Below are 10,798 nucleotides of genomic sequence, written 5' to 3' on the forward strand. Positions count from 1 at the left end.
AAGGATGTGGAATTATCCATAGAAAATGTCAATCCCAAACCAGTTTCCCATTATTACAATGGAAACTTCCTTTGCCTGTCTTTTAATTGGCATACATGTAGAAAATGTTAGCTAATTTTAGCATCAAAATATGGAAAACCTCATCCAAATAGAAATTATAGGAGTTTCTTTGAACTCTGTTCTAAGTTTTTTTTGTGTTTTGTTTTTTTTCTTTTTCATATTGGGCTGAATTCTGCCACCCTTCCATCCATTGGTTCTAGTTCTGTTCTCTGGAGCAGCATGGAGTAAGTCTCGTATATTAGAAGGCAGCTAATCATATCACTGAATGTTCCCAGGTCCTCCACTTTTTATATGAACTTGTAAGATTCATAGTGATTCCCTTTTAATTATTCGTAATTATCAGCGATTTCCATAATACCAGTTAAAATATGATGGTCTCAAAATTTAATTCTATGCCATGTTTCTATGATATTGTGAACACCAGTGAAGAATTCTGTTTTATTCTTGACTCATTATAACTATGGTCAGCTAAACACTGTCAGCTAAATAACTGTTGGAGCTGTCATTTTTTTAGAAGGCATTTCTGTCTTGGTAATAAAGCTTTAGCACATAATTGTGAGTGTATTATTCAAAGATCATAGAACAACAAATAAACTTATTAATATGCCAACATTTTTAGGCCTTGGTTCATGTGACATAGGCTCTCAATGTAAAGGTTAAAATAAAAATTATTTTAAGACTTTGGCTGTAAATTTTTTGATTTACGATTTTGGAAAATTTTTGCCTCTTTGAGGTTTAACTGGTTATGATTGCAAAACATCTGACTTAGATCTTCTTTTGCAACATCTGCTACATTTTAAAGAGAAAAATGTGCATAATGAAATTATGCCTATAATCTGGAAAATTTATCTAAAATAACAGATTCTACATTGTAGGTTTTGTATCCTAGAGCAGTATTTCTCAACCTCAGCACTATTGACACTCTTTGCATAGTTCTTTGTTGTGAGTAGCTATCCTGTGCATTGTAGGATGTGTAACAGCATCACTGGCCTCTACCCACTAGATGTCAGTAGCACTCATCACCCACCACCAACTTCTCTGCAGTTTGACCATCAAAAATATGTTCAGACATGGCCAAATGTCCCTGGGGTGGAGGGCAAGAGGGGTTGGTGGCAAAATCTCCCCCAGTTGAGAACTACTGCCCTAGCCTGAGCGGGAGAAGTATTTCTTAAGTCAATTGGGTGATAGTTTTTACCTTAAAGGTTTTCTGTAATTGGAGTTAGAATACAATATTTTTCTTAACATCTCTTTGTAGAGTTTTTTTTAAAAAACTGTAGAGCATACTTTAGGCACAACAAATACTTTTTTAAATTTCAAGTTTGATCAACTTCATTTCTTCCTAATACTGCTTCTTATCCCAGTTTGTCATCCCTGCTTTGTGATCTGATCTGTGATCTGAAACATAATGTGTGATTATCTAATGTGTTGAGATTAAGGAATGAAAAGTATGTAACAACAAATATGGTATTGATTGGGAGGTTAAGTTCAAATAAAATACTGGTTTTTTTTGTAGTCCATGAGTAAATTCCTTGAAAATGCACTTTTTATTTAAGTTGATTAAAGTCCTAGATTTTTAATAAATTGTATTATGTTTATTCTTCTCCACAATATAGCCAGCAGCCAGCTTCGGGTGTAGCCTACTCTCATCCAACTACAGTTGCTAGCTACACTGTCCATCAGGCTCCAGTAGCTGCTCACACAGTTACTGCTGCCTATGCACCAGCAGCTGCTACAGTTGCAGTTGCCAGGCCTGCTCCTGTAGCTGTTGCAGCTGCTGCAACCGCTGCTGCTTATGGAGGCTACCCCACTGCACACACAGCAACGGATTATGGTTATACCCAGAGACAACAAGAAGCACCACCCCCACCGCCTCCAGCTACTACACAAAACTACCAGGTAAGAAAACTATTAGTTTCAATAGCCTTAACATACAGGCTTCAGTGTCCTCAATGTGTGGTATCCTGTCCAAACCAGTGCTCCTCAAACTTGGATCTTTCAGAATGTACCTGTAATGATAGAAAAAAGTAAATGTGTATTCCTAGGTAATTTAAGGGCATATTCTAAGCATTACATTTCCTTACTGTAAGTTTTTTTTCTTTTTAAAAAAATATTTTTTTATTGATTTCAGAGAGGAAGGGAGAGGGAGAGATAGAAACATCAATGAAGAGAGAGAATCATTGATTGGTTGCCTCCTACTGGGGATCTAACCTACAGCCTGGGCATGTGCCATGACCAGGAATTGAACCATGGCCTCCTGGTTCATACATCGATGCTTATCCATTGAGTCATACTGGCCGGGCTGTGCATTTTATATTAATAATCCCCCTAGTCTATTCCACTATATCTGCTTGCTTTAATTTTGAAAAATTTACATTGATTAAGTATTTTAATTTTACCCCAAGTTTTTAAGAAAAATTAAGATAATAGGGAAAATGCCCCTTGTTTGTATTGTGGCATTATTTGTCCACTTGGAACACAGCTGTGCCTCCTATTTTGAGACCTACAAGCCCAAGCTATGTATCATTGCGAATATGTACTCCCATTAATGGGTTGTCTTTTCATTTTGTTGATGGTTTCCTTTACTGTGCAAATTAACCCAGTTTTTGGTTTGTTTGCTTTTAAGATCTGTTTTTTAAACTTTGATCCTTCTGGACTTGGCCTGGTTTTTCTATATTCTTTCTAATTATAGGAATTTGAATTAAGAAATTGACATATGAATTAACAATATTAGTATTTGCTATAATATATGGCAAGTTACTAACATGGAATTCCTTTTGACTTTTGCTATTGTCTTCATTATGTCCAGAGACAGAATATAATAAATTCCATTTTTTTTAATAGGGTGTATGAAGCCCATCTTTTTTTGTACCCTGCCTATTTCTTCAGCCTTTCTATCTGCATGCCTTCTCATCCATCACTTTATGCAGCACAGGAAATCACCTAGTTCACCATGATCTTCATTGCCTTGGAGATTTATATGTAACTAGAGGCCTGGCCCACGAAATTTGTGCATGGGTACTGTCCCTAGGCCTGGCTTATGATCAGGGCCATCTTCCCTAGCTACCTGCAGCTGGCTCCGCCCCCCGCCACCACCCACCCCCGGTTCTGGTTCCCTCCCTGTTCGCCATCGGGTGATCAGTGCCAGACAGCTGGGGGAAGGGACCCGAGAGGTCAGCAGTTCCCACCCGCTCGCTGGCCCTGCCGCTGCCACGGGTGGCCATCAGGCGATCGGAGCCTGCTGGCCGGGGAAAGGGGCCAAGAGGTGGTCAGTGCGCCTCATAGTGACTGGTCCAGCGGTCGTTCTGCCCTTAGGGTCAGTTTTCATATTACCCTTTTATTATGTAGGATGTGCCTTCTCCCTGGCACCTCCGTTCCCCTCTCCTCCATCTGGAAGCTCCTATTCATTACTATGTTAATGTCACTAGTAAATAAGGGAGAATGAAAAAGTTGGAGCAAACACAAAATTTAGTTCACACAGGCGTTCTTTACTAGGGGATCCATTTTTAAGGAAAAGCTGCCATGAGTTTTTTTAATAAAACTGATTCTTAAAAAATAAGCATTGCTAATTTTTCTGATTTTAAAAGTTAAACATGATGCTTGAAATGGTTTTGACCTTATTTAATGAAGTCCAAAATGTATCCCCTTTGTAATTGAATTTGACTCATGTCTAGGTCTAAGTATATATTTGGTTTTTTAATTTCCTTTATTATACTTTTGTATAGTAAAGAGGAGGAGCATTTACTGCCTCTTCCTCATAGCAAGGTTTTCTTTCATTCTTTTTCCTTAGGACTCATACTCGTATGTAAGATCCACGGCTCCTGCTGTAGCTTACGATAGTAAGCAGTACTACCAACAACCAACAGCAACTGCTGCTGCTGTAGCTGCCGCTGCCCAGCCTCAGCCTTCTGTTGCTGAAACCTACTATCAGACAGGTGGGTTTTATTAACTTTCACAGTTTCATTGTACACTATTGAAATATATTACTTAGCGTCTTTTTAATGAAGTTAATCTAAACTCATTGTGTTATATTCTAGCCATGTCTTTCTCTTCCTCTGCTAGAATGCCTTTGAGTCCCAAAGAGAAGGCCATGGAAGCAATTCATAATCATGCCCTTCTCTCCTGGTCTTCAGCTTACAATTCACTTCCCTTTCACAGTTTCATTGTACACTATTGAAATATATTACTTAGCGTCTTTTTAATGAAGTTAATCTAAACTCATTGTGTTATATTCTAGCCATGTCTTTCTCTTCCTCTGCTAGAATGCCTTTGAGTCCCAAAGAGAAGGCCATGGAAGCAATTCATAATCATGCCCTTCTCTCCTGGTCTTCAGCTTACAATTCACTTCCTGTCCTGACACAGATATTACAGTGGGCTCAAATGCAGGTGGTGTTTCGTTTGCAAAGAACCGTATATACTAGGAGTCTTTAAAAGATGGATTTTTTCATAGAGATTTCACAATTTTCTTTTTTAAAAAATTCTTACCCAAAGATAAGTTTTTATTGATTTTTTTTTTTTAGAGAGAGAAACATTGGTCAGCTGCTTCCCGCATGTGCTGACTAGGGATCGATCCCGTCACCATTTAGGTGTATGGGACAATGCTTCAACCAACCGAGCCACCTGGCCAGGGCGAGATTTGACAACTTTTAAAACAAAGCTCTCTGGGCTTTGGAAAGTAGGCAGCTCCTTTACTTTCATTATTTTTGAAGGAGCATGAGAGTGTGGGTGGAGCCTTGGTTAGGAAAGAGTAGAATTGGCTTACCACTATATGTTCTCTTATTTGTAAATGAGGTAGTGGACCTGTATCTCTCTAGGGTACTTGTAATTCTAAGATGTTATGTGTTTTTAAAAATGGTTTAAAAAGATTTTGAATTAAAGTGACCCTGAATTTTCTTATAGTCTCATCTCTGATTTGCAGGTACAGCAGTCTATTGTGAATTTCCTGGTTAATTATCAAAATTAGATTGTGCTTAAAAGTATTGAGTTGTCTGAGAGTCAAAAGACCTTGATTTAGTGTAAGTGCTGACATTAACTACACAGTTTTAGTTTTCTAAACTCTTGCCCTGGACAGTATGGCTCAATTGATTGGAGCGTCATCCTGACACCAAAGATGGTGGATTTGATTCCTGATCAGGGCACATACCCAGGTTACAGGTTCCATCTCTAGTCGGGGTGCATGTGGGAGGCAGCCAGTCGATGCTCGCGTGCTCTTTCTCTTGCTCTCTCTCGCTCGTTCTCTCTGTCTCTCTCTCTTTCCCCCTTCCTCTCTCTAGAAAAAAAGTTTTATGCTCTTAGGTGCTATTTACTTAAGCTACCTTTTGGTAATTGAGCATAAAATGAGTTTGCCCCGGTGGTATTTGGGCGTTTCTTAGAAATGACATTTGTATGCTTTGGTGATCATTAATTAGTGACTAATTATTAAATTATTGATTGGTACTAAAGCTCATAAGATTTGTTTTGAATATGGTCAAAGGCAGCAGAAAGCTTAGAGACATTAATGGTAGCCATTTAAGAGTAGCTGCACTCAAGCTATTGCTTTGGAAGAATGGTTAGCACCTTGTGAGTTGGAATTATGGAAAAGTCAGTAAAGTGTGATGGCTGATATATAAACAAGTCCCATATAATTAAACATTGAAATTTTTACTGTGAATGGAAATATGTACTTTGAGGTCCTCTCTCTTCTGTTCCCAGTATTAAGCATAACTTTCAAGTAGGCTAGCCTAAATACACACACGTTTTTCAAAAACTTTATTAATACCTGTTTTAAGTAGTACTGCTATTTCAGTTAGTTGTAAATTTTTACAAAATATTATTTTGGAAATATATGGAAAGCATCTGGGATGGGATAGTAATTTATATAGATGTTATATTTTGTGAATAAGAATTTCACCCCTTTTGCCAAGAAGAAATTACTGGCATCTAATTTACAGTTTACATTTAACCTACTTTCTCTAGTTTTCCAAGATGTTGGTATAGTAACTACAGGCATACCTTGGAGATATTGTGGGTTTGGCTCCAGACCACCACAATAAGGTATTGTAAGTGGTTTACCCTTCTAATTTTCTGATGTTTTTTTTTTTAATTTAGCCCCCAAAGCAGGTTATAGCCAAGGTGCAACTCAGTATACACAAGCCCAGCAAACTCGACAAGTGACAGCCATAAAACCAGCGACACCGAGTCCAGCTACCACTACTTTCTCCATTTATCCTGTATCTTCCACCGTACAGCCAGTAGCAGCTGCAGCTACTGTGGTGCCATCCTACACCCAGAGTGCTACTTACAGTACCACGGCAGTCACTTATTCTGGTAAGCTGATAAAAAGTGTTTAAATAAATCAAGAAACTAGAAAGACGTTCTAAGTTGTATGGTTTGCTTCTGTGTTTGTTTTTTTTAAAGCCAGCAAGATTTTAGCAGAACATTAATGCTCTTTGGACATTTGAAAACTAGTCATGAGTCCTGGGCCTAGCATTGCAATTAGAAAAAATAACAGTATTCTACTAGTAGTATTCTATTCTCTTTCTGGCTTTTCCAAATGAGTTTGAAAAATTAAAGGAATATTGCTGACAAGTTATATTCTTTATTTCAGCCCCAAGGAGCTAGCATTTCATCTTTACTATCAGGAAGAAGTAATCTTGACAATACTGGTTAACACTTGTAAACATTCATAAGATAATGGTTATATAACACACCTCAGAAGGACAGAGTAATTTCATTTTCTTTAAATCATATATTTTCTTAGAGAACTATAATTACTGAAACCTTACTATGTCCAGTGCTCTTGCTAATTTCTGGCTGAGGTAACCTCAGTATTTCAGTAATTAAAGTCACACATTACTTTTTTGTAGACACTTAATCTTCTGGTACTACTGTATGGTTTATTGTTTTGCATTTTATTTATTCCTTAATACCCTATTTTGTTCTGTAGAGGATTTAAGGTGACATTGGTAATTTCATTTCTTACCTCTTGATACTTTGTGTTAGAATCCTAGCTACTGAATTAACTATTTAATTTCTTAAGAGATGTTTTTGGTCTCTTGCTCTATGCCAAATGCTATGTTGGTAGGGAGACAGTGGTGAATTAGGCAGGCGTAGAGTATTGCGGAATGAGAGTTCAGTGTGCCTGGAACACAGGATCTATGGGATAATACCAGGAGAAGAGGCTGGAAATGTCAGTGTGAAAAAGCCTTGTAGGCTCTGCTATAGTGTCTTTTTGTTGTTGTTAATCCTCACCCGAGGATAGTTTTTCCATTGCTTTTCAGAGAGTGAAAGAGAGGGAGGGAGGGGGAGAGAGAGAAAAAATACATCGTCATGAGAGAGACAAATCGATTGGTTGCCTCCTGCACACACCTCCACCAGGGCCCAGGAACAAACCTGCAGCCGAGGTACGTGCCCTTGACTGAAATTGAAGCCATGAGCCTTTGGTGCGTAGGCCAACACTCTGCTACTGAGCACACTGGCTAGGACTGTGGAGTCTGTCTTTATCTTGTGGGTAGAAAGGGTGCCAAGAGGAGATCTTATGAAAGGAGCAATGGGAACAGAGTTTAAGTTCACTATGACAGTCCTCTGGAAGTGAGCTGGAGTGAGGAGATGTGATTACTCCCAGACCTGTCATTTAGGACTTCCCAGATAGAGCTTTCCTGCCTCTCTGTATCTGATTAGCCAGTTAGAACTGTACTGGAGTTATTCCAAAGAAATAGGAGTGGAGAGTTGCTTTTTAAAGGTCCACATTTTCTTCAGAATACGGAGTATGACGGTATCCTTTTCTTTATATTACACTAGTAGCCCTGTGCACGAATCCGTGTGTCAGTAGCTTGCTACCCACTGCCCCACCCTCCTGTAGCTCCCCCCGCCACTCCCCTATAGCTTTCTGCCCTGCCCCCTCCCGTAACTCTCTGCCGCCCGCGCTGCCCCACCCTCCTGCTGATCCGTGATCCTGTCATTACACGGCCGGTCGTTATGCTTCACAGCATATTACATCTTTATAGGATTAATAATACATTATTATTTTAAAACTAGAAACTATAGATAAAAAGGAGAAAAAAATTAGATCACTGGACACCTACTCCTAGACACTAACTGTCATTAACATTTTACTGCATATCCTTTTTTTCCATGGGAATATACATATCTAAACCTCATGATTTCTTTATAAAAAAGAATTTGTCGTATACATACTATAGTGTAAACTACTTTCTTATTGTGAATGTCTTTTCATGTCACTAAATATGAAGATAATATCTTTCATTCCTTTGGTTAATGTTATTCACTAGCTTTTTATTTTAGAAAAGTTTCTTTCTGCAGAAAAGTTGAAATAGTTCAGATGTTCGTATACCATTTACCTAGATTCACTGATTTATTAATATTTTGTCATATTTACTTTATCTCTCCTCTAAAATATTTTCAAATGGTTCGGAAATATACTGGTATAAAAGTTGCAGATGGAAGAAGACATGGTGTTTTGCCCAGAATTTTTCAGCATGTATTTCCTAAGAATAAGGGCTTTCTTTTAAATAGCCACATTGCACGTGTCAGAAAAAGGATCTGAACATGGATTATCTAATAAATTTCTCTCGTTTCTCACAAATGTATCTTATGGCTGGGCTTTCTGTGTGCTTATACTTTGTTTTAAATTCAGGATCCAATCAAGGATCATGCATTGTGTTTGGTTGTCATGTGTTGTTAGAGAGTGTTTTATTTTAATGTAGAATAATCCCCTATTTTTATCTTCTCTCTCATGACCTTGACATTTCATAAAGCAGCGGTTGCCAACCGATGGTCAGCAGACCACTGGTGGTCCGTGAGGTCCAAAAGGTTGGCAACCGATGTTTTAAAGAGGCCAGTTGTAGAATCTGGATTTATCTAATTTCTTTATGCTTAGTTTCTGGCAGCTTTTTAGCCAATAAAACAAAACAAACTTCCCATTTCATCATATCAGGAGCACATAAGTTAATAATGTCAATTTATGTGTTATTGATGATACCAAGTATAAATCACTGGTTAAAGGGTGTGTGGTGAGCCGGCATGGCCATGGCATACTCAGCCCCACATTGGGTGCCTTATGTGCCAGGCCAGCTCAGCCTGAGAGGGGTCGGTGAAGGATTAAGAAAAGACAGCAAGAGAATGAAAGCTGGGTCTCAGTGGGATGCTGCTCCTCTGACATAGAGACAGCACCAGCGCCCACAAGCCGTGTCTTTATTTTATAGCAGATGCCACGAGGCAAAGTAAGGGCGTGATCAAGATGTTTACAACATTCTCGTGGGTTTCAATCCTATTCAACTACATGCACCTGAACTCCATTGAGCCCACATCCCAAGTAATCTGTGGGCCTGTTACCTTTCATCTACCTTTCACTCTTAAGTGAAATAGTAAACAGTTCTGTGGCCACATAGGTTACCAAATACTCTGTCACATTCCTCCAACTGAACTACAAGCTTCTTTAAGACAAGGACCAAATCTTATACCTTACACATTCTTTTTACTCCACAACACCCGGTAGGTGTTGAGTAAATACTTGTTGATTAACTTATATATAAAAGGAGGATAAATGTTTTCTAGGTTTGTTTTTCAAGAAGGATACATTATTTGTAAATATGCATGTGTAAACCTACCTTTATTAATAGAATTTATGGGATTTAAATTTGTAACATTCAGCTTGGCCTTGTATAATTATGTAACAAAATCTTTGTTTTATTTTGTTTGTAAGGTACATCTTATTCAGGTTATGAAGCAGCAGTGTATTCAGCTGCATCCTCCTACTACCAACAGCAGCAGCAGCAACAGAAGCAGGCAGCAGCAGCAGCTGCTGCTGCTGCCGCCACAGCTGCCTGGACAGGGACCACCTTTACTAAAAAAGCACCATTCCAAAATAAGCAACTGAAACCAAAACAGCCTCCCAAACCACCCCAGATTCACTATTGCGATGTTTGTAAGATCAGCTGTGCTGGACCACAGGTACTTATGTTGTATGTTTTACCACAAGTCTTCAGTGGTTATTTTTTAACAGTTAAATATGGTTGATATTATAACTTGTGTTTACAAAGAAGGTTTCCAGTTTCTTCTCTGTTAGAGCTTAGCTAATACACATAGTTCATTAAATGGCCATTTTTGAAAAGGTATTTGTATTAAGACATAAGAATTCTATTAAGAAAAAAACGTAGGGTGGGTGGGTACCAGGTGGAGGGGGTTAATGGGGAAAAAAGTAGGATGTATGTAATACTTTCAACAATAAAGATAAATTTTTTTTAAACCTGTAAAAATGATTATGAATGTAAATGTAAAATGGGCAAATTGAGCTTTTTTTATTCAAGAATACTTTTCTCTTTAAGTAAACCTTAAATTTAGCTTAAAAGTTTTATATTTGACTTAATTGGGTTTTTGGGGAAAGATTGAATTTTTCTTTTTTAGCATTTATAACTTGCTTTTAAAAGACTTTATACAAAATTTTTGACTTTCCTATCTCCAAGGTCTGTATATGAGTGTGTATATAAAATTTTACAGCTGAAAAAGGATGATCATAAAGATAATTGTTTACACACATTAAAGATGAAAGAACTTTGTCAAATGTATTAGTTTTTGGAGCCTATAACTAGCAGGAAAAATTGTGTTTCTGGAATTAAAAAAAATTATTTTAATAACCTATAATTGGGATACTTCTAATAAGACTGACTTTTATATTTGCTTTATAAGTTATTACTTATTTCTATATAATCTTTTCCATGAGGGTAGGAATTCAGGAAACAAG

General features: G+C 37.8%; 1 protein-coding gene across 3 annotated transcripts in view; it reads left to right on the forward strand.

Annotated features, from left to right (window-relative positions):
• The first annotated feature begins 259 nt into the window (after nucleotides 1-259).
• ZFR (zinc finger RNA binding protein) overlaps nucleotides 260-10,798 on the forward strand; it is a 51,181-nt gene continuing 40,642 nt past the window's right edge. For all 3 annotated transcript variants that reach the window (XM_006761773.2, XM_015562653.1, XM_015562654.1), the window contains exons 1-5: nucleotides 260-284; nucleotides 1,674-1,956; nucleotides 3,848-3,992; nucleotides 6,145-6,363; nucleotides 9,761-10,008. In XM_006761773.2, coding sequence (XP_006761836.1) covers nucleotides 280-284; nucleotides 1,674-1,956; nucleotides 3,848-3,992; nucleotides 6,145-6,363; nucleotides 9,761-10,008 — 900 coding nt within the window. In that variant the 5' untranslated portion in view covers nucleotides 260-279. The remainder of the gene's footprint in view (nucleotides 285-1,673; nucleotides 1,957-3,847; nucleotides 3,993-6,144; nucleotides 6,364-9,760; nucleotides 10,009-10,798) is intronic.

Source organism: Myotis davidii, unplaced genomic scaffold (genome assembly GCF_000327345.1).
Source record: "Myotis davidii unplaced genomic scaffold, ASM32734v1 scaffold496, whole genome shotgun sequence".
Lineage (NCBI taxonomy): Eukaryota > Metazoa > Chordata > Mammalia > Chiroptera > Vespertilionidae > Myotis > Myotis davidii.